At 35.6% G+C, this 24,389-nt stretch overlaps 2 protein-coding genes across 3 annotated transcripts in view; one reads left to right on the top strand and one right to left on the bottom strand.

Annotated features, from left to right (window-relative positions):
* The window catches only part of UBAC2 (UBA domain containing 2), a 161,637-nt gene that overhangs the window by 13,148 nt on the left and 124,100 nt on the right, over positions 1–24,389 (top strand). For both annotated transcript variants that reach the window (XM_087814257.1, XM_087814256.1), the window contains exons 2-4: positions 12,841–12,968; positions 16,594–16,713; positions 17,241–17,350. In XM_087814257.1, the coding sequence (XP_087670383.1) occupies positions 12,841–12,968; positions 16,594–16,713; positions 17,241–17,350 (358 nt within the window). The remainder of the gene's footprint in view (positions 1–12,840; positions 12,969–16,593; positions 16,714–17,240; positions 17,351–24,389) is intronic.
* On the bottom strand, positions 21,593–22,588 carry GPR18 (G protein-coupled receptor 18). The gene has a single exon (XM_087813826.1). The coding sequence runs from the start codon at positions 22,586–22,588 to the stop codon at positions 21,593–21,595; it is 996 nt and encodes a 331-aa protein (XP_087669952.1).

Here is a 24,389-nt window from a genome sequence, read left to right as displayed (position 1 = left end):
TTCCATTTATTGTAATGATATAAAATTTTCTTTAAAATATGTTTATTTAGCTAAATCATAGTAAGGTGAATTAAAGAAAAACATTAAATAATAGGATAGGTGATTCTGGGATATAGCAAAAATTGTGGTGCTATAATGGGAATGACTGAAGTTTGAGAAATACTCTAAATTATTCTGATGAATAAATTAGATTATTCTGATGAGTAATTCTGATTGCTCATGTTCCTCCCCAGATCTTGGTATTTATTGATTAGTTCCCTGGACTCATTTGGAAAGTGACATTTCTCTGGTGTTTTTAGGGTTCTTTTATTTCAGTATGACTTTAGAAGGAAGGAGAAGTGGGCAGGGATACAAATCTGTTGTCTTAAAGTGGAATTTTAATCCAGCTATCTTTTTTGTCTCATTGGTTTTATTTGATTCTTTAATACCTTCATAATTAATTTTAGTGTTTAGAGTTTAAGTGATGCTTTTTCTCCCTATCAACTAGGCAATCTCAGCACCAATGGTTAGATATGTTTAATAGTATCTCTACTCACAAACAGATTAGGTGTTGAAAGGCCAAGTGCACATCCAAACTTAAAAGGATTTTAAGCTTGGTTTTCTTATGCTTTTCCACTAAACAGGACTGGAAGAGGTTCCTTAGTTCATCAAAGCTTTAAAATCAGACTAGGATTTCTACATTAAACATCTGCTGAGCAAATAACTCTCTCTCTCGTCTGTTTTCTCAGATGTCCTTGTGGGTGTTTTTGTAGCTATAGTATCCTTACTTGTCAACCTGCTTGGGTTGATTCAAGATTCATTGGGTCTTTGAACACACAGGACCATCCCTGGCTTCTTGTAAAGCTGTTACCAACAGCACTTTTATCACTCTTGGCCTTACCACTCTTAGCCCTGTCTTAAATTAGCATTGCTCTGATAGATATCACCTCAGTGATGATTCCCAAGGCCAGACTTTGAAAACTGACAGGCCATACAGATGTGTTTCGTTTGATCTATGTGTTGGTGGTGAGTGTAGGGGAACGGGAAGAGAGTTACCTTCTAACATTTTAAAATTGGAGTATTTCAGACAGAAATCCTGATTTCTTCTTATCACTTGAGGTGACTGTCTGGCAACACCAGGGGTAAATTGTTAGGCGACAAAAAAAAATCTACTGATCATGCACTTTTTGCCATCTACTTTCCCAGTTTCACTGATACCTGCTTGGCCCATTTAGGCCCTTGAATTTACAAGATTTTGTTGCCAACGACCACACATTTTCCTTTTTTAAAATTACTTTCTTTTTCTCTTACAGTTTATCACATGGATCCAGAACTATCCACAAGCTTCCTGATTCACCTTTTCAGAATTGTTTCTGCTCTCAAATGATTTATCCTGTATTTACATGTAACATGCATAATTTTCTTCTTTTGGCTTTTAAAATTATTATTTCATTGTAATTGTATTCCTTGTCTAATTAGCACTTTTTAATAATTACTGCTTTTTACGCTAAATGAAAGGCTTAATGCTTGTATAAAATCTTTCTAAGAAGGATAAATGAGTCCAGCATAGTAGCAGCACCCAAATAAAAGTATAGGTGCCTAATGCATTGTTGATTATTTGCAGATTTGACACACTTTTCTCTGGCACACAAGCCTTTGTGTTAGGCTCTGTTTTAGAACTTCCTTTACAGTTTTAATTGCTCATCCCCCCCCCCCCCCAATTCACACTGCCTAAATATTAAATGTGGAGACTTTTTTTTATCTAGAGGGCAAGTCTTCCTCCTTCGTGCCTTTTTTGTTGTTCTTTTCTGGAAACTTCTTAGCCTTTTCTTTTGTTCATTTTCCTGATACATTTTACAAGCATTGGTCTTGTAACAAGTGTTTATTGGCTGTCCTAAGGAGGCAGGCACTCGTGATGACTTGTATGAGAAGCCATCAGTGTGGCAGGTGCCCAGTGTCATTGACTTCTCCCCAGTGCACTAAGAACAGGAGTGGATTCATAGATGGTCATAGGAAGTGAGTGTAAGTAACAAAACCAAACGGGACCTTTTGATTCCTGGACAGTTTTATGGAAGTCTTTGTTAAGACGATCACAAGAAGGCACTCCCTCCTCCCTCACTTGGTCACTGAGGATAGTTTCACTAACTTTTTTTCTAGGAAGCTAATAGGCCTGAAGAATAACTCATGGTGGACTTTCACACTTATTTTTGGTTCAGCCTCTTTCTGATGAAAAACTTGAGGGAAGTTACTTCATGAGACACCAAATCATCCCATTTTGTGGGAACCCTGAGAAGCTTACCAAAGAGTTAAGTAGTCATAAATAGGAAAACCAATATGGTAGGATATGGTGGCTCCTCCTCTCAGTGGTGTGAACCACACCGTGGTTTTTGATGAGTATATGTTAACATGCTGGCTTGTGGGGACAGGCGGAGTTGCTAGGTTTGCTGCCTTTTTCTTCCCATCCCCACCTTCTGCTTCTATCTTCAGCTGAGATGCTTCTGTAACAGCCCACATGGCTAAGCTTTGCAAGACTTGTGGTTAGTGTCTTCATTACAAAAAGATGCATATTTTTATTCAGGTAAAATTCATGTAACATAAAATTTATAATTTATCCATTTTAAAGTGTACAGTTATTGACTTCCAGTACATTCACATTGTTGTGCAATCATCACCAACCACTGTGTAATTCGAGAATATTTTTATGACCCCAAAAAGAAACCTAGTACTCACTAAGCTGTCACTGGCCATTCCCTTCTCCACCCTGCCCCGACAACCTCTAATTTGGACATTTCATGTAAATGGAATCATGCAATATGGCTTTTTGTGTCTGATTTCTTTAACTTAGCATAATGTTTTCAAAGTTCATCTATATTGTATCACATATTAGTACTTAATTCCTTTTATGGCTGAATAATATTCTGTTGTAAGGATATACTACATTTTGTTTATCCATTCACATGTTGATGAATATTTGGGTTGTTCCAACTTTTTGACTGTTGTGATAATACTGCTATGAATATTCAGGTTTTTGTTTGAACATCTGTTTTTCAGTTCTCTTGGGTATAGAACTAGGAATGGATTTGCTGGGTCATATGGTAATTCTATGTTTAACTTTTTTAAGGAACCAAGAAGATATATGTGAAGTACTAAAAAGTAATGGTGAAAATCCCTTTAGAATGGACCATAATATAAAGATATCATATTTCCTTGTTATATATTAGAAAACCTTTTTTCTTCAGAGTGAGACAGAACTGAGTTCAAATCTCAGCCCTTCTAACTAGCTGTGACCTTGGGCAAGTTATTAAACCTTGCTTAGCCTATTTTTTACCTAGGGCACACAGATAACTAATGCTGCCTCGGGGTTACTGTAAGTATTCGCTGAGATGGTATTACACAGAAGGTGCTTTTTTTAGCACGGTACCTGGCATAAAGTAATCAACAAATACTGTAATAATTATTTTAGGATAATACAGTCACCAAAGCCTGATTGCTCTTCATTGCCACAGAGATGGCTGTGTGCTTTGGTCATGTCTAAGAGAAGACCCAAAAGGAAACATCTTAAATTTTGGTGTTTTATGTTATTTTTGCTGTAGATGTTTTGCACTTTTGCTTTTAGGTTAATGTATTGTATGTTATTGTTAAAATTTGTAACATCCCTATTTTCTAAGGTAGAAGGACCTGTTGCAGACAAGTGACCTTTTTTTTTTTAACCTTTCACTTGATCACTGCTTGGGTTCATCATGTATGAACCACTTCCTGGTTCCACTCACAGAGTGGCCAGAAGATTGCTAGTGACTGCCCTTATTTCAGTTCACAGGATTTTTTTTTAAATATATCTTTATTCATTTCAGAGAGAGGAAGGGAGAGGGAGAGAGAGAATTGAAACATCAATAATGAGAGAGTCATCATTCGTTGGCTGCCTCCTGCATACCCTCATGGGGATTGAGCCTGCAGCCTGGTCTGCCCTGACCAGAAATCGAACCTCGATCTCCTCCTGGATTCTAGGTCGATGCTCAATAGCTGAGCCATGCTCAGCTGGGCTGTGCTTAAGGATTTAGTGAAACTTTTTACTGAGTTAGTAACTAGTTAACCAAAAATTAGTTTTTCCAATTCTTAAAAAAGATTTTTACAAAAAATTAAAATCTTCCATGAACAGATCATTCAGAGATTATCAGTTAATATTTTGATAAATGCTTAAAAAAAAAAAAAAAAAACCTAGGAATTTATGTACTATTTTTAAAAAAGTATTATATAACATTTTATTTATTTACTTCAGTGATTTTCAACCAGTGTGCCACGAGAATTTTTAAAACATGCAATACTTGACTATTTAGTTAGGGGTACTGACCTCTTTTCCCTTAGATTGTCAAATAAAAAAATGACAATAGCCAACACAACTATAGCTGTCCAATGTGAATGAATCAAAATTATACCTTTTTTTTTTTTTTTTTGGTGTGCTGGAGAATTTTAGTAATTAGCTTATGTGTGCCATGAGATGAAAAAGGTTGAAAATCGCTGATTTACTGGAATACTTAATTATATACTAGGAATATTTTGAACTTATTATTTAGGAACGTCTTTCCAAGGCATGAAATACATTTCTACAACCTACTTCTTAAAATTGAATATTACTTTATTTTATGGATCGAACATAATTTATCCATTTTCCTATTGGACATAAGTCTTTTCCAGATCATAAACAATGTTGTGATGCACATTTTTGTAGCAAAACTTTTATGCACATACATGATAATTACTTTGGGCTGAATTTCTAGGTGCAGATTTTCTTTCAAGCACAGGGTTTATATATTTTTTATTTTTTAAAAAAATGTATCTTTATTGATTTCAGAGAGAGGAAAGGAGAGGGAGAGAGGGAGATAGAAACATCAATGGTGAGAGAATTGTCATTGATCAGCTGCCTCCTGCACGTCCTCGTTTGGGGATCAAGCCTGCAACCCAGGCATGTGCCCTGACTGGGAATCGAACCTCAATCTCCTGGATCCTAGGTCAGTGCTCAACCGCTGAGCCATACCTGGCCGGGTGTTTATATATTTTTTAAAAACTTTTCATCAGTTCAGCATTTAATAAATACCCACCACTCTGTGTTGCACCCTCCCAAGACTGTAGTCTTTTAATATCTCCATTCACAATTGCATTTATTTTTGTTACACAAGGCACCACTTTGATTTCTGTTATTGCTGTTTGTGACTATATATGTCTTTCACTTAAAACCCACCATGCAGGTGAAAATCCCTTGCGATTGTGGAGTGCTGTGGCAATGCAGCCTGAGAAGCAGTTTGATTTCTGGTCAGATTTTCAGGGTTTAAACTTGGTTCTGCCATTTCCTCACCATTATTTCAGACTGCTTTTGGTGTGCTCAGCCTTACCTCTTGTTCCATCTATATCTCCATTCTTGTTTGGTGTAAACTGGTCTGGTTTGGTAAAGCCTATATCTCTGTTCCTCCCGTGGGGCTTCTTTTCTGTGGCCACTCTAGATTATTGAGAGACAATGGATAAAATTGCTTTCCTGTTTCTTCTCTGGGTAATAGTTCTGAGAACACAGTCACAAGCCTTCTCAGAAAATCCTGTGGGATCAAGCACTTGTCAGAAACATCTCTCACTGGTAGCGGTGGTCAACTGCTAATGAATCCTTGTATTGACTCTCCCTCCCTGTATCATTCCCTGTGTCCTTCACTTCCACTCCCTGGGATCACATTCCAAAATAAACTACCCGTATCCAAGCCTTTGTCATCCATTTTCATTTCAGTGGAACCCAGGCTAAAACATTTTGTGATCATGGACAGGTAACTTAATCTTTAAGTTGCAGTTTTTTCATATATACAAATTTGCAGAGGGTAGTCTACCTTGTGTAATTTATTTGTTCACCAAATACTTACTAAAACAGTATTGTGTTCCGCTGCTGTTCTGGTAATGGGACTATAACAGTGGGCAAGACAATCAAGGACCCTACCCTTCAGAGAGTTTACACTCTGATAAGGGAGAAAAAGAAATTAACAGAAAATAATTTTCAAATAGTGAAAAATGCTTTGAAATAAACAGGATGATGTGCTCCAGAGCAATAAAATCACAAGTAAAAGCCACTCTCAGATGCTATTAGAAATTCGGCCTGAATGATCAGGATAAGCTGGGTGTGGGAAGAACATTTTTGGTAGAGGAAGTAGCAGGTTTGGTCCTGAGGTGTCAGGAGCAAGGTAGTACATATAAAGTACTCTGTATGGTATTTTGCACTTGGAAAGTGCTCAATAAATGTTGGTTAGTATTCATAAGTTAGATCAAAGGAGTAGCCTATCATTGACTACACAGCCAGTATCCTACACAGCCAGTATCCTATCATTGACTATTATCAGGCCATAAGTGGCCAATTTTGCCTCATGAATTGACAAAAATTGGCTTCATCAAATAAGCAGATAATTGTGCAGGGTGTGAATAGAGTTATTCAGTACATTTTTCTTTATTGATATAGTGAATTACATTGACTGATTTGCTTTGCATTCCCAGTATAAACTTCCCTTGGTCATGATGTATTATCCTTTTTATGTATAGCTCAGTTCAATTTGCTAATATTTTGTTGAGGAATTTGCATCTGTGTTCTTAAGATATATTGGTGTGTTGTTTACTTTCAGTGTCTTTGTCTGGTTTTGGTATCAGTATAATGTTAGCTTCATAAAATGAATTGGAAAGTATTCTCTCCTTTTCTGTGTGGTGGAAGAATTTGTGTAGAATTCGTTTTCTTTTTCTCTTAAATGCTTGTTAGAATTCTCCAGTGAAGCCAGCAGGCCTGGAGTTTTCTTTGTTGAAAGAATTTTAACTACTAGTTCAGTTTCTTTGTTTCTATAGGACTACTCAAGTTATCTGTTTCTGTTTGAGTGAGCTTTGGTAGATTGTATCTTTCAAGGAATTTGTCTATTTCATCTAAGCTGTCAAATTTAGGGACAAAATGTAGTTTCCAATATCCCCTTATTTCCTATTAAAAATTAATTACTGTATGTGTGATTAAAAAAAGTACATACATAAAATTTACCATTCTAATCATTTTTAAGTGTACAGTTCAGTGACATTAAGTACATTTCACAATGTTGTGCAAACTCTTATTATCCTATTAATGTCTATGTGATCTGTAGTGATGTCTGTCCCCTCCTTCATTCCTGATATTGGTAATTATGTCTTCTCTTTTTTTCCTGATCATCTGCTAGAAGTGCATTAATATTATTGATCCTCTAAGAGAATCAGCTTTTAGTTTCATTGATTTTTTTCTCTCGTATATTTTGGTTTTCTATTTCATTGATTTCTGCTTTGATTTTAATTATTTCTTTTCATCTGTTTTCTTAAGGTTTAATTTGCTCTTTTCTTCCTAGTTTTTAAAAGCTTGTAGTCTACATCATCATTTGAGACCATTTCTCTTCCTATATAAGCACTTAATGCTATAAATTTCCCTCTGAGCACAGCTTTATTCGCAGCCCAAAGATTTTGGTTGGCTGTACTTTCACTTTTCATTCTGTTTAACACATTTTCTAATTTCCCTTGTGACTCTCTGTTTGACCTAGATATTATTTAGAACTATGTTGTTTAATTTTTAGGTATTTGGGGAGTTTTCCATCCATCTTTTTGTTGTTGATTTCTAGTTTAATTCTGTTGTAGTCAGGGACATATTTTATATGATTTTAATTTTTTGAAATATATGAAGGTGTGTTTTATGGCTCAGAATATGGTCTACCAGTGCAGAACTTTCCATAAGCACTTGAAAAAAATGTGTTATTTGCTGTTGTTGGGTGGAATGTTGTATAAATGTCAGTCAGGTCAAATTGATTGATACTGTTTTTTTAAGTCATATATATTCATATATATTTAATCCTCACCTGAGCGTATTTTTTCCGTTGCTTTTTCAAAGGGAGTGGAAGAAGCGGGGAGGGGGTGAGAAAACCATAGATGTGAGAAAGACACATTGATTGGTTGCCTCCCACACTCGCCCCAACTGGGGCCCTGGATCAAGCCTGCAACCGAAGTACGTGCCCTAGGCCAGAATCAAACCCAGGACCCTTCAGTCTGCAGGCCAATGCTCTAACCATTGAGCAAAACTGGCTAGGGCAAGTCTTCTATATTCTTACTGATTGCCAAAGCAACATATCACAGATGGTGTGGCTTAAACAACAGAAATTTTTTTTCTCACAGACCTGGAGGCTGGAAGTTCAAGATGAAGGTGTTGGCAAGTTTGTTTTTTCCCCCTCTCTACTTGGGTTATAGCCATTTTTCCCTCTGTTGTATTCACATAGTCTTTCCTCTGTATTTGTGGATGAGGGCTCCACCTTTATTGATCTTATTTAATCTTAATTACCTTTTAAATGTCTTATCTCCAAATATAATCACATTGGAGGTTAATGCTTCAGCATATGAATTGGGGGGGGGGGGGGGGAGTCACAATTCAGTCCACAACACTGATTTTCTTTCTACTTGTATTATCGAGTACTGAAAGAGGAGTGCTGAAGTTTCCAACTATATTGTGGATTTATCTGTTTCTCTTTTTAGTTCTCTCAATTTACAATAGGTTTTTGGGATCTGATTTTTGCTCATCTTATGAGGAGGACTTAATGGTGGAATTATCTGATTTAAGTTATCAGATCTATATTTTTAGGGGTTTGTTTAGTCCTGGACAGAATTAAAATGGCTGTGTAAAAAGGGCTAGTTATTAATTCAGTAAGGACTTTATTTATTTTAATCTTAATTTTTAATTATTATAAAATATACATAACAAATTTTACCATCTTAACCATTTTAAGTGTACAATCTAGTGGCATTAAATATATTCACATTGTTGTACATCTACTTCTAGAACTCTTTTCATCTTGTAAAACTGAAACTCTTACCCATTAAACAACTTCTCATTCTTCCCTCCCCCAGCCCCTGGCAACCACCATTCTACTTCCTGTCTTTGAGAATTTGAGTACTTAGTTACCTTATGTAAGTGTACTCATACAGTATTTATCTGTTTGTGTCTGGTTTACTTTCCTCAGTGTAATGTCCAAAATGTTTATCCATAGTGTAGCATGTATCAGAATTTCCTTCCTTTTTAAGAGTAAATAGATATTCCATTGTATGTATATATTACATTTTGTTTGCTCACTTATCCATTGCTAGATACTTGGGTTTCTTCCACCAGTACTTATTGAGTACCTTTTATACATCAGTCATCTTTAATTACACAAACACTTATTGACTGCCTTTATGGACCAGATTCTGTTATAGGCATGGGGAATACTGCAGCAGTAAACATATCAGACTAAGTTGCTGTCTTCAGGAAGCTTCTATTTAGTGAGGACTGAGGATGGGAAGATGGACAGTACACAAAGAATCATATTTCTTGATTCTAAATTGAATTTTTTCACATTTTAGTGTTTCTAAAATTGGGTTGTACCTTATAATTTATGACATCTTAGAATTATATTTGTCAGTGTTTCTTTTTTAGTGACATGTAAAAGAATGGTGTATCTTACAATCAGTTTGAATGATAGATTTGATGGACCACTATTTAATAAGGCAGTTGTTGATAAATAGTATGAAAAAATAAACCAGAGCAAAGGGAATAGAGAGTTACATGGGTATTCATAAATAAGGTGACATTCAAGCAGAACACATATTTAGTTCAGATGATATATTTTTTTCATAGTGGGACTTCCTCCCTGAAGGATGCCGCAGTACATTGGTTCACATTCTGGCACAAACTTCACTGTGGACTGGTAGCAGCTTGTGGACTGGTTACTTTGAATAGCACTAGTGTAGAGGGTGGAGTACTGGCAGATGGAGGTGGACATGGGGGTTAGGGAGCATTTTGCAAGATGAGCTCAGATCTTGCAGGCATGGTAAGGGCAAAGGTAATACAATTGTCCATCGTAGTAACTGGCAACAGTTCTTCCAGCTGCCCCAAAAAACTTTGGAGTCATCCTTGACTTCTGCATTTGCCCATATTCTTCTATACCCAGTCAGCCAGTGAATCCTGCCTGCTGTACCTTCCAAACATCTCCCAGTTCTGACCACCTTCACCTAAATTACCCTAGCCCTGGCCACCATCACGTCTTGCCTGGATTATCACGATAGCCTTCTACCTTGTCTCCTTCTACACTCACTTTCCTGTGATCTCATCTCAATTTAGCAACCAAAGTGATCCTTTAAAAACATGTTTGATCATGTGATACTACTACTTGAACCCCTCAAAAGCATCCCGTCACTCTCAGAGGAAAGATTAAAGTCGTTTTGATGGCCTATGGGCCTCTACTATTTGCTCTCCCACCTCTTTGACCTTATATCCTACCTTTTTGCTTTGTGCTTATCTGCTTTTAGCTGCCTTGACGTCCTTACTGATTTTTTAATCATGCTGAGCATGTTCCTGTCTCAAAGCATTTGTATTTGCTGTTTCCTCTGCCAGGAAAACTGTTTCCACAGATAACTGCAAGGCCTACTTCCACAGGTCTCTGCTCAAATCTCACCTGATTTGAAGGGCCTTCTAACCACCCTATGTAAAATAGTACCCCTCTTTCCCTGTTAGCACTATGTTTTCCACTAAACCAGGATAAGCTAAGTTATGCTGCAGTAGCAAAAAACTACAAAATGTCAGGGCCTAAAACAACATGGTTTGTTTCTCACTGATGGTATCCCTCTGTTGCAAGTCACCTGAGAGTTCACTTCACACTGTCTTTAACTCCAGGATCTGGCTAATAGTATGGCCACCATCTTGAGCATTAGCAGAGAGAAAGACCAGTCACAGGCTCTTTAAGTATCTGCCTGAAAGTAATGTCTATCACATTGACTTGGCCAAAGCGAGTCATGTTGCCATACCTAACTTCAGTTAGGGATGGGGAATGAGTATGTGGCAGTCCTCTCATGTATCTTGAAAGAAACCAGGAAATCCATGATGGATGACATAGCCACACTCTTTACCCTGCATAATTTTTCTATAGCATTTATTTCCATCTGGCATATTACATATTTACCTTGGTTTGTGTATTTTCTTTTCTCTCCTGTCTAGACTGCAAGCACCACAAAAGGAGAGGGACTTTGTTCATCACTTCCTGTTGTACCCCAGGGCCTAGGATAATGCATGGTCAAGAGTAGGTGCTTATTAATTTTAGAGAATGGTTGAGAATACTAAAGCATGTCATTCATTTATTCATTTGGTGACATATAAGCCAAGTTGGGAGTGTGCAGCAGGGAGGTTTAAGGAGAGAGGATGAGATGGTGTGAAATAAGTTGAAGAATAGACTTACTAGAGAAAAGCAGTAGCATTGAGATTTGAGACTCTGAACCTACCGTGAAATCTTGCAGCCCAGCTGTTTGATTTTCTCCAGTAATATTGAGTTACCTCAGGAGCTGGCGGGAAGAGGCAGCAACAAATGATGGAGCCCATTTCACGAGGATCAGTGGAAGCCCAAGTTGAAGGAAACATGATTCCAGCTGCCCCTGTATCACCCCTGCTCCATCAGGGGTGGTCTAGGGTCCTGTTAGAATAATAAAGGAGCTTGCCTTTCCAAGGAGCCCATTCTCCTGGAGTGGTGTGATTGTGGTGGTAGAAGCAGTTTTCCCTAGAATTATTCTTTATTTCATTTACTTCTCATAACACTTTTTTTTCATAACACTTTTGAGGTAGCTTTTCTTATCTTCATTTTACAAGTGAGGAAAACCGAGGATTAAATGCTTGAGATAGAATTTAGGTTGGTTAAACTCACTGCAGTGGTGCCCTGCTATACTTTTAAGGTATACTTATTGTTTCTTCTACACTTACCAAGGCAAAGGGGAGCTCCCTTATCTGGGGGCTGGGGAGCTCTATTTTTAGATTCCTTGGAGCCTTGATTGTATCTGTCATGAAGACAGTATGCAACCACTTTCCTAATGGTTCCAGTTTAGAGGTTACAAGATCTTACCAGAGAGGAAACAGTTGGTCTATTTTTATATACTTAAACAAGCTCAGTAACCACATTACCAACTATAGTTAATAAATTTGCTCCCAGGGAATTTCTTGTGAATACTATTAGTGTTCCTAGTACCATCTGAGAATGTCTCCATCAGTGATACTTTTCTGTGGTATGCCTGTTAATGATCTGAACATTTCATAGGTGCAAGGGATTGTGCTGACCTTTTTGCCAATATGGAAAAGAGAAGGCAGGTGGCCTTTCTTTAGGAATCGTTAATGTAGTTGGGAAGGCAAAACAGATACAAAACCATGAGTATTCAAATAGTGCCTGGAAACAAGGGTTCAGGTCCAGCGGTGGGGGGGGAGCCCCTCAGGCTAAAATGCTTCACTGAGACAGATGGAGGGAAGTGGAAATGAAGGGAAGTGGACAAGGCTCTAAATGAAAAACCAATTTGGGCTCCAGTCATACTTATGGTGGAAAATCTCAGTAGGCCACTGCAGTCAGTAATGCTAGCACTTTAAACCACGTTTTAATTCTTTTGAATGTGTTTATGTATGTGAATCCCACACATGCCCAAGAGCTAACTGGTCGATTTGATAGAAAGCATATTCTTCTGTTTATTTCTTTACACTTTGGTGACTCTTTTCTGAAAGGAATTTTATGAAGACACTGGCTGTAAACTTGGTTTGGTCTCATAATAGAGCCAACTGACAGTGAAGCCCCTGCCAGTAAATTCCACTTGTTCTTCAGTGCCCTTTTGTTAGTTACCTCTGCAGGTAAATGTTTTGAAATATATGTTAATGAGAACTAAATTCCAGAGTTTGTGAAGTTTATCTTCATCTAAAACAATTTTTTTAATGAATTCTCTTGTTTTTCACTCATGTTTTTTTTTAAATCTTAGGAACAATCATTCTCAGAGTGGTTTTCTTTTTCCCTCCAGATAAGGCACCTCTATCTAAGAGTCTTTTGCTGGTCCCCAGTGCCCTGTCTCTTTTGCTGACCCTTCTTCTGCCTCACTGCCAGAGGTTCTTCCTGTATGACCTCCAAGCAGTCAAGGATGACTTTCAGGTGAGCGCTGCTTCATTGGCCTTTGGGAAGGGGGAAGGCAGATTTGTTCCTAGATTTGCCTTTTCTTTCTGTTATTCTTAGTCCCTCAAAGCCTGTAAATCTGGAAGAAATACTGTTTATCATTAATATTCTATTGACAAGTTCTTTAGTTTTATTTATTGATATTTTCAGCAAAGCAGATTATAATGAAGCAGTTGCAATACTAGGTACTATCTCTTTTTAGTTTCACTTCTTATGCATGAAAATGCAATTTATAATTTTCAAGAGAATTAAAAACAATGTTAAATCTGTTTTTTAATGATTAATATGCATGCCTAACATTTTCAAAAACCTGCATCACTTTGAATATTGATTGGGTAATCTAAGCTTTAACAGATTGTGAATCTACAAATTACTTTTATAGTGGTGGTTAAGCCAAATAGGAAGTTTCTCTTGGATTTTTGCTGCTGGGAAGAGCAGAACCCTATGATTTTTAAGATTTATGGGCTGATCTCATTGAACACTCTGGTGCTAGGTCTTATCTGTGAGTTGGAGTGTTAGTGCAAAGTGTGGTGTATAAACCTGCCACCTTTTCTTTGCTAATTAATTATCCATTTTAAGCACAATAATCCACCTTTTCTTCATAATGTAATTAATACCATTGAGGTTGGCTTCACCAAGTTTCTGCGAAGATTTTTCAGTTATTGTTTATATTACTGTTTTCTGTCAGAATATAATGTAGCTTCTGTATGATTTAAGTTGCTATAATGCAATGGTTCTCAGTCTGGCTGAGAACCACTGCTGTGAGGGATTGGAAGGGCCATTGGGGCCCTGAGTTGGTACCTTCATGATTTGGGGGGTTAATTTGGTTAATCTGGATAAGTAGGCAACATCCCCTTCCACCGTGCCACTTTATGGGCATTTATGCTCTGAAGATAAACAGGACAACCCCACTTCTGTCCAGGATTGTGAATAGCCACGCTCCCCTGCTAGAATCTCCTGAGAAGCTCTCACTTTGCTTTTTTAAGAGCAGCTACAGAGAGGAAGTTTCAGTTCTGCCTTGGGAAACTGAAACATACATGTACGTAAGACACAAGTATACATGAAGTCCTCATGGGGTGATAAATGAAGTAGGGACCAGTATAGGATGGAATAGCCCTGGAGAACTAGAGCGATATGAGTTTTCCATTTGACCTGAAGTAAGGGATGACAATTTATTAGCAGCAGAGAGAGGGGGGCATTTTGCTACCAGAAGCAATATGAACTTCAGATCCTTAGGAGTATTGTGTTGGAGGCGTGGTTGGAGACTAGTGCATGGTTACATTGGATGAGGGCAGAAGGGGCACTTGGTGAAGGGCTTCATTTTGCAAGGGTGGAATCTCTCACGTTTTGACACTAAAGGCAGAGATCCTGCCTGAAGTGTGTTTCAGGTTGAAATGCAGAAGTAGTGCTTTGCTGAGTGCAAGTCAGTGATCAGTCTTCATAGGGAGCAGTCACCTTTTAGTAATACCCAGTGATTAGTAAACTTGTAACCAGGTCACAGTTTTCTGTGTCCTTGAGCGTAGGACAAATTACAAAACACAAATTATTTAAAAGTGTAGCTTCTAGTTTTTTTTTGTCATTAACTGAAGAAAAAAACCCCACAACAACAAATAGGGCTCTATAAACCCAATTAGTTATGCTTTAATAATTGAAAAGTCTTAAAATTTCCTTAATCCCACAGATTTTCCTAGTGGCTCTCAGGGCTTGGCCCTGCGTAGAGTACTTTTTAAAGAGTTTTAAATGTGGGGAATAGAAGAGTTGGAGCTGACTTTCATGGTTTCTGTATCTTTGTTCTGCAAAGTGACAGTCACCATCATCTTATAATTGTAAAGCACTAGATAGTTTATAAAACACTCTCGTGTACTGTCTCATTTGATCATGTAGATGGTTGGATATGCTGGCCTAAAGTTTCAGTGTGATTCTGGTGCAGAGTCATGGAATTTCTTAGGGAGAAAAGAAATTTAGTTTAGAGATTTCACCTGTGTTCCATTTGTGTCCATGATGGTCATTGCTAACTGATTATGGTGCTGTTTCTCCTTGAACCTAGCTATGACCTTAACATAGATTTATAGGCAGCCATTTCCATTTCAGTTAGATTGGCACGTGAAATGAATTCTAGTGGCCATCCCTAAACCAGTCCAGTGCCCTCATATTTTGGAGTACACTGACAACAAAGACTGCCTGGTGTCTTGCTTGGAGCTGAAACAGAAATGAAATGTTTTGACAGTTGGTATAATCTCTATTATCATTTGTATTACTGTTATTATATCTGTTGGCAAGAACACAGGTCATATGACCTTAGACAAAATACTTTCTCTGTGTATCTTCTTATTTTAAAAGAGTTAATTTTAACAATGTTTATAGCAACAGCATTCACAGTAGTTAAAAGGTGGAAGCAATCCAAATGTCCATTAACAGATAAATGGATTTAAAAAATTTAGTGTAGACATACAGTGGAATATTATTTAGCCATTAAAAGTAATGGCTTTCTAATATATGCTTTAACGTGAACTTTGAAGGCATTATGCTAAGTGAAATAAATAAGCCAGACACAAAAGGACAAATATTGTATGATTCCACTTATATGAGATACCTAGAATAGTCAAATTCTTAGAGACGTAAAGTAGAATAATGGTTACCAGGGACTGAAGGGAGGGAGAATGGGGAGTTATTGTTTAATGGGTAAAGGGTTTCGGCTTGGGATCATGAAAAAAAAGTTCTGGAAATGGTGGTTAGGGGGGTACAACATTGTGAGTGTTCTTAATGCCACTGAATTATACATCTAAAAATAGTTAAAATGATACATTTTATTTTATATTTTACCAAAATAAAAACAATATCAAAAAAGAAAGGGTTAATATTTGTTGAACATGTCTTGTAAGGTAATTGTGAAAGGGAAATATCAGAATGTTTTGCACATGTCTTTGGGATTATCTTTAAAGTTCTGGAAAATATTTAAGAAGTCTCAAAATAGGCCTTTGGGTAGTTCTTTCTTCTTTATATATCCCCTTATGTGTTTTTCACACAAGGAGAAATAGATTTAAATAAACTAAAAGTTAAATTATTTAAAAATTTTAAACCTAGTAATATTTAGCAACAGTTGCCATAAATTGTCTTGTACATGGTTGGTATGAAGTAGGTTGATCATTAAAATTAAGCTTAGAAATGGATATTATTGAGTTTATCCCTAAATAGCTTTTCAGTTACACCTTTGTTTTATTAAATAGCACAAAAACGAACATCTGTTAGCCTTTCATTCCAGCTCACGTATATAAATTTTTTTTTATCGTACTAAACATAATCTTAAAATTTTTTACAGGAAATTTACTGTTGTCTTAATGAGAGTACCTTTCCTTATTATAATAAGCAAAAAAATTTTAAGTACCCTTTGTGCCATTTTATGGAAAGAATTTTAGTATGTGAGGGTTGAGCTCATTTCTTAGGTAAAACACATATGTGGTTTTCCTTTTTGGTATGCATCATTATTTTGCTTAAATTAGAGATTACAAAATAAGCAGTATAAAGTAACCATAATAAATTTGCTAAGGAGGAACCTGAACAAATCTTACTCTTATTTATTGTTCTTTTTTAAATCCCCATCTAGATTTGGAGGCTGATATGTGGAAGAATAATTTGTCTTGATTTGAAAGATACTTTCTGCAGTAGTCTGCTTATTTATAATTTTAGGATATTTGAAAGAAGATACGGAAGCAGAAAATTTGCAGTAAGTTTTTATGTATTTTCCCTTTGCTGTTAGGTTATAGAAAAAACATTTTTAATTTTTTATTATATTTAAATAGTTGTATTTTGTTATTATTAATAATTACATGATCCTCTGTCTGAATTGGAACATGGACATTAACCAAAGAAAAATTTTAAATTTAAGCCACTAGCATAATAAAATAATGATGATGATAATAGATAATAATATCAGGTATGAGTGGGTAATAACCATTTTAATTAAGATTTTGACTTTAATAAAATTCTAATCACTTATTTTGCTTAATGGTTTGTGCATTACTTATTAAAAGTAAATCATGCTATAAATATCTTTTCTTCAATATACTTAGAAATTATGGAAGTTAATGCATTTGACTAATGTAGTTTTACTCTCTCATTTTGAAAAGTCTATTCTAATAAAAACAAACATATATATATATATAACTGTATATATTTGAACTGATTCTAATTAAATAAATGTTAGTTTATTTTTGAAAGACGCCTCTATATAATGTTTTGTTTTATTTTTAGTCCTTTTTGCTGGGCTCCTGGGTTTTGTCAGCCTTGGTTGACTTTGTCCTTGTGGAAGCTATGTGGTATTCCTTTGGTATCACTGCATCCAGGAATTTGCCTTCTGGATTGTAAGTAGCTCACAAAGATTAGCTTATTTTATAACTAATTAAATCTGATTTAGAGTGTTATCATACATGAAAGTCAATAAAAGAATATTTTTAAACTTTTAGATACAGTAAAATTGATTTTATGTATTAAAAAATCCAATGTATACTTACATTTTCATTATGGTCTTGAAACAGAATTTATTTCACACTCTTTTTTTTAGCTTTGAAGTCCCATATTTTAGGAAATTTTTAATGAATTTCTTGTTCTGGTTCTGAAGATAGAATTAATTTTATGTGTTTATTTTATAGTGAAAATTTGTGTAATTTTGTGAACAAACACAAAAATACAGAGTTTAATTAAGTTAGGTTAGGAAAAAATTAATTTGTCTGAAGTTAAGCTTCTGAAGAATATTTTTAAAAATTGATATTGTTTATATACTTCCACCAAAGATAGTATGAAGTCAGTATATAAGTTATTTTTAGCCAACCTGCAATGGCCACCTAACTCAGAGTGTATATGATTTCATATTGTGTTGATCTTTTTTAAAAACAAAACAAAAAAGCATGTATTAGTTTATGAAATACCTAGTATCCAGGAGCAGAGTTGTTAGCACATATGAGTGGCCTTAAAGCATCTTTGAATTAAATATTGGAGACTACAACTGAGAGATACTTTGAAATGAAGATATCAGATATTTAAAATTCTATGTGTACTAACTTCAGCCCTATTTTAATTTTTAATTTGTGTTTTTGAGAACTATTAGATGATTGTATGTATTGCCTTTATTTTTCTTGACTGTATATATCTTGATTCAAATTCACTTTGGACCTCTTTTAAAAATATAGTTAGTGATCTAATAGTTCTCACACTTACATTGTTAATATTTACATTGTAGCTGTCCTTTATGAGATTTACTTATAGTTGGCATGAGTGTCCACCTTTAGCTGTTTTAATAATGTATGATTCTGAATAATAATTTGACACAAACTTCTGTGTCGTAATTTTGTTGAGGTCCACAGGTTGTAAATGTAATGAGACCGAGAAGTTTGAGTTGACTATTCTGCTATTGTGGGAAATAGTGTAGTCATCAGGAATGATTTCATGTTAGTTCAGGAAAGCAGAAGCTTTACTGAATCATTGGTTTTTCTCAAACATTTCTCATCCAGGCCAATTCTTTTTAGTTCTCTATAAGGCCTACTTGAGTTATATAGAACAGTATTTGTCATGTGAGTTTGTCTTAGAATAAATTTTGGGTATGAGTAGTAAAATAGCTCTTAACTCTTATTTACATTGTCCCCTTGTCTGATGACCCTTTTTTCTACTGCACATAGAGTTGAATGACAATTATTTCTTTGTATGGAATCCTGTTAACTGGTACCTATAAGGAGGATTGATTAAGTTTTGAAGTTGGGAATATTTTTATTTATTCTTAAAGCAGAAAGGCATTTACCTTTTTAAATATTAGTTCATAGCAAGAGTTGCAAACTTGAATAAATTCAAAAGTTAGAGGATCCCCTTTGAAAGACAATGTAAATGTTAAGTCAGCCATCCCCTGAATGAGGAATGTACTTGTTTTTCCTTTCAAATCATGAAACATGAGAGTATGGCTTTTAGAATCTTGAAGCTTTCTCAGACATGGACTTCTTGGAACATAAATTTTATTTCAATAAAGAAAGTTTGCATTTTATAAATATATCTTTTATTTGATGATAGCAAAGCTTCAAAAACTCAAGAGAGGAAACTACTCTCTTTTTTTGTCAATTGCTTTATAATTTGAAGTTTTTCACATAATATCTTGTTCCCTTTTTTTCCCATCAATGCCACATTTATCTCCTCTCTCTATAATTCTTCACTTCCTATTTAATTCTCTCCCATTTTTCTCCCTTTTTTTTTTTAACTGTACCACTTTTAAAACTTCTCTTATAAATCTCACCAGTATCCAACTAATTTCTAAAGCCAATGGTTTAATTTCAGTTGTCTTATTTGACCTTTCAGTGGCACATTAAATACTTGTGACCTCCGATTGTTTCATGAAATAACCTGCCACACTGAGTCTTAGCACACTACTCCTTCCTGGTCCTTTTTGACCTTACCGTCTACGGCTCCTTTATCAAGCTTATTTCAAGTTCTTTCTCTGGGCTATCTTGTGTACTCCCATGACTTCAGCTACTCTTGACATCTATTGTTTGTTTCCCAATTCTCTATTTCCAGTCCATATTACTTTCCTGATCTTTCTAGAGTCATATTCAGAAAAAGTAACCATTAGGTTTTGACATTAAAGATCACTCCATTACTAAAAGCTATATTAGGTGCTTCCAGTAACACACGCCTATCACACTTCTGCCCTTATATACCTATTATTTTTTAACTGTTAGTATTTATATGTGAATGTTATGTTGTTTCCCAGAATCAAACCCCTCCAGAGAAGTGGAATTTTGAGTTTTTATATATCATGTTTAAATGTATCTAATTACAACACTGAATAAAATGATTTTTTTAATTAACTGGTTTAGATGATCTATAATTTTATTGTGAGAACCATGACATACATTTTCACTTTGTTGACTTTGTGTTAACAAAGCCTTTTGTTGCATTTTGTGCTCTCAAATTGAACTCTTCTCATCAAGAAAAGCCATTGCAGAGAACTTGCCATTTAATAAATTACACAACAGCAGATTAATCTGTGTAGTTTAAGAGAAGGCCATGACTGTATATACATACCATAACCCTAGATATACAGGAGTTATTCCTGTTGTTTTAGAAATAATTATTTGTTTAAAGGAATTTACAAAAGTATCTTGCTTGATTGTTCAAACTAAAAACTTCAAGTAGTTTTCTCTTCATTGAGAAACTACATCTCTTAGTACCACCTTGACTCCTTTATCTTATGTAGCTAGGAGAATGTTGTACGTTCTGGAAGCTTGTTTCCTTTCTATTAAAAAATTGATGATTGACATGAGAAGAGAACTGAATTTGGTCTCTAATCCTGGTTCTTTAGCTGAGCAAGTCACCTAACCTCTTTGGACCTTAGTTTCTTTACATTTAAAACAGATCATCTAAGGGACCTTCTAGTACTAAAATGCTGTTTTATGATCAGGCTCCTTTGTGTTTCTAATTTTTTTAAAGAATATGAATCTACCCATGTTAATTATAGAAATCAATTTATAACCAATGCATTGATTTGACTCTAAGTCCCATTGGGAGGTGATCATGTTAAGAGTAATAAAAGTGATTTAGCAGAGAGGAAATTATAGTTCACTCATTTGTATACTTCTATCATATTTAGAATACAGGCTTTTCAGATTATATAGTTCACTTCATTTGAAATGGAGAAGTTACTTGGTTTATACTTTATTAGGGGAAATTCAATGGCAAGGTCCCTGACTGGTGCTATAATGTGACATATGACCTGGAAAAAAAAATTAATCTCTTATGTAATGTGATGTTCAGTCACATAAGAAGATATAATATCTTTATATTGGAGAAAGATATTTCACCATATAGCAGAAACCTTGTGTCATAGGGGAAAACTTGGATTATTGGGCAGAAATGGGATCCTGGGTTAGGTTTCCCCCATTGGTTTTAAGTAGAGTCTGATGCTTGGTAGGCTCTCAGTAAGTGCTTATTGAGTGACCATAGCCTATTTCCAAAAGAAAATGAATTTACAGTAAGGGAAGGCTGATGGCATGGTCTTCCGTAGGCTCTCTCAAGTGCTTGCTCACTAATTTTACTCTGCAGCAAATAACAGTGATGAGATGAACATAGTTATTTTTGTAAGGATCCTGGAAGTTTGGCTTGGAACACAAAATGTTGGGTTTGGACCACCAATCCTGAGTATAAATTAAACCAAAGGGAGCTGCATCTAGATGGAAAATACTTTCATCAAATTATTTCAAACAGGGGCTGGATTTTTTTTTTTTGCCTTCTGACTGGTTTGACATCATGATTCACTTGCACATAGTATTAAATCCAAAATGTTAAGTCAACTATATATTTAGATAAGGCTTGAAAATGAAACACAAATTGGATGTTTTCTACTAATACATCATGAAAATGTTCCTTACAAGTTTTAAGAATAAAAGTAATGAATTTATTAGAATACTTTAGAATATTTAATTATGTTGCCACAATAAGATCCCACAAAAGAGTTTTTAAAGTTTTTTTTTTCCAGGAGAGAAGTGACTTGATAATATACAAAATATCCACTCACTCTAGGGTAATTAGTAAAATGAATTTAAGGAGATTGAAGACAAAAAACTTATTCATAACATTTCACTGTTTATGTTGCTTAGTGACCGTATACTGCCTGATCGGAAGCTTTTTCTGCGCACACTCCGAAGGTAATTGCGGTATAGCATGACACTAATGACTCGAGCCTGAAATTGTTTTGAAACAATGTAGTATAGAATCACATCCAGACAGGTACTGAGGTTCATGAGGAATGTGGTAAAGGCTCCCCAGGGATTGTAGCTGTTTTCATCCCCAGCCAGCATCAGGAAAGCAAAACAGGTGTGGAAAGGCACAAAGCAGACGAGCACCTGCACCAGGAGCGTGATGATGATCCTTATAGACTTCTCCTTGACTTTTGGTTTCAGCTTAGATGTCCTGCCATGAAGGAGATTATGAATAATGACCAAGTAGCACCCAATCATGATGAACAGAGGAATCAAGAAAAAAAATATCAGTCGAGTGAAATTCAATATGTTAATAGCTTTTAAGTGGATGATGTCAGAAATCTTCAGGCAGGTGGCAGGGTTGGAAGCTTTATCGGGATCTTCATAGAGCAGTAGGAGTGGGATGGTGGTTATCAGGGTCATTATCCAGACTCCCAAGCATGCTATCACAGCTTTGCATGTTTTTTTAAGTTCTTTGGCATATTTTGGCTGCACAATGGCCATGTATCTGTCAGCACTAATAAAAGCAAGAAGCCATAGGGCAATACTCGGATAAAACATCGTGAGTGCCCCGAGAATCTGGCAGAAGTACTCTCCAAATGGCCATTCGCCTTTTGCATAATAAAACATTCGAAAGGGTAAGCTCATGATAAATATTAGATCCAATAATGCTACATTCATCATATAGACAGTTACAGTGGTTCTCTTCTTGGTGGAACAACTGAAAACCCATAAGGCAGTGACATTAACAAATACTCCAATTATGAAGGTACAGCTGTAGAAGACAAGGGCTGCGATTTTGTACTCATCTGGGTATGAGCTGTTAGAAGAGCCAGGTTGAGCTTGATTGTGAGAGGTGCTCATCTTATAGCTTGTTGGTGGGCATGAACTTGGAAACTATAAAATAGTTGAGAAGATTAGGAGGAATAAAACCCTATGCTGAAAAATAAATGCTTAGCATTCTCATACTTGGCATGCAGTGGATTTTAATTTTGAGAGTATATTATAGAGTCAATGTATGTGCCTTAGTACTTATTAATAAATACATTTCCTAGGTATTACTACTAACCTGTACTAACTGATTAAAGTGGTATGGTGTGTCATAGGCACTGGCCACTTTATTCATTTCCTCTCTCCCTTCCCACCTCTCTTCTCCCCCAAAGAATAACCTTTATGATTTCTTTCCCCTGTAGTGTGAAATTGGGTAGCTTTTGTTTCTATAATAAGCATTCTTTGATTGGTACTAATTGGGGAAAGGCCGTTCTGAATTTTGAATCTTTTTTTTTCATTACATTACTTTTTTTTTTTTAATATAATATAATTTGCCACTTTTTATCATCCTCATTATGTTTAAATGTTTTGTAACCCAGGTTACTAATATCAAATAATGACTTTTCGCTCATTCAATACAATATTAATATACAAGATATGTATTAGAAAACTAATAAAGGAACCATATGACCAGTTAATTTCTGAATAGTCACAGTAATTATCATTTGCGATCAGGAACTTTCCTTTTTCACTGTTTTATCCCCATTGCCTATGGAGTAAATTGTAGGTATTCAAAAAGTAGGTCTTTACTGAATTGGTAGGTGAGTGAAGGAAGGAGCCTTTCATAAGGCGAACCTCAGAAACTACTCTCTAGTTTGTCAGTGAAGACTTGTTTAGTTGGCCATTAAGCCTTTTTTTTTAAAGTGGTAAATACTTCTTCATAGTATTATGTTCTCTCTAAATTATCATAGTTCTAGAAACAGCAGTGTCTTGTGTTATGGTCCACAGATGAAGAACTTTACTCTTAGAGCAATAGATGAGCTAGTTTCTATTGCACAGTTGGGTATGCCTAATGCTGAGTCTTCCAGATAGTGTTTACCAGTGTCCTCGAAGCAGATCTCACTGCTGTACCTTGAGAATCAGGTATTGTTAGTATTAGTAACTTTCATGTCCTCGTTCTACCTAGTTACAGAAGCTTAAGTATTATTTGTCAAATTACATTTTAAAAAGGAATATCAAACACAAGTGATTACTAATAAGACATCATTCAATAACTTTATGTGTATGCAAAAACTAATTCCCATCACCAAAAAAAAGTTCATTTCTAATGGAAAGTAGTTTAGTGATTATATATATATATCATCAATCCCCCTCAGTGTGAAAATTCCATCACCCGTTATGCAATGCTAACTAACACCAGTGATTTTAAAAATAGAGTCACTACAGAGAAATGGAACCTTGTGGCCTCCCCTTGAAATATGGAGGTGTAAGAGGAGTTTCCTTCAAAAATGTCACTTTATAGAGTGGGCTGTTTCTAAGTCAGCCCTGTTGGGGAGGTTAGCAGTCTGGTCAGTGGCATCATGGGCTGTTGATCATTTAAAAATAATTCAAACACTTGCTTTGGACAAACACAAGATATGAGTTTGTTTTTCCCCTCCCTCCCTCCCTGCCCTCCCTCCCTCCCTCTCTTCCTTCCTTCCTTCCTTGTTTGCCAAATATTTAGGTGAAATATGATTTTGGAACAGATTTCTGATATTTAAAAGCCTGTGTTAATTAAAATTTCCAAATACTGATGTGACTAGAATATTAATTTCTGTCAAATGAGAAATGTACTACATAGAAAAACTAAATCTTCAGTATCATACAAAGGAGAATAATTTTGGAGGCTTCACTC

Source organism: Miniopterus natalensis, chromosome 2 (assembly GCF_054644295.1).
Source record: "Miniopterus natalensis isolate mMinNat1 chromosome 2, mMinNat1.hap1, whole genome shotgun sequence".
Classification (NCBI taxonomy): domain Eukaryota; kingdom Metazoa; phylum Chordata; class Mammalia; order Chiroptera; family Miniopteridae; genus Miniopterus; species Miniopterus natalensis.
Note: the sequence above shows the minus strand (reverse complement) of the source record. Positions and strands in the feature narration are given on the sequence as shown.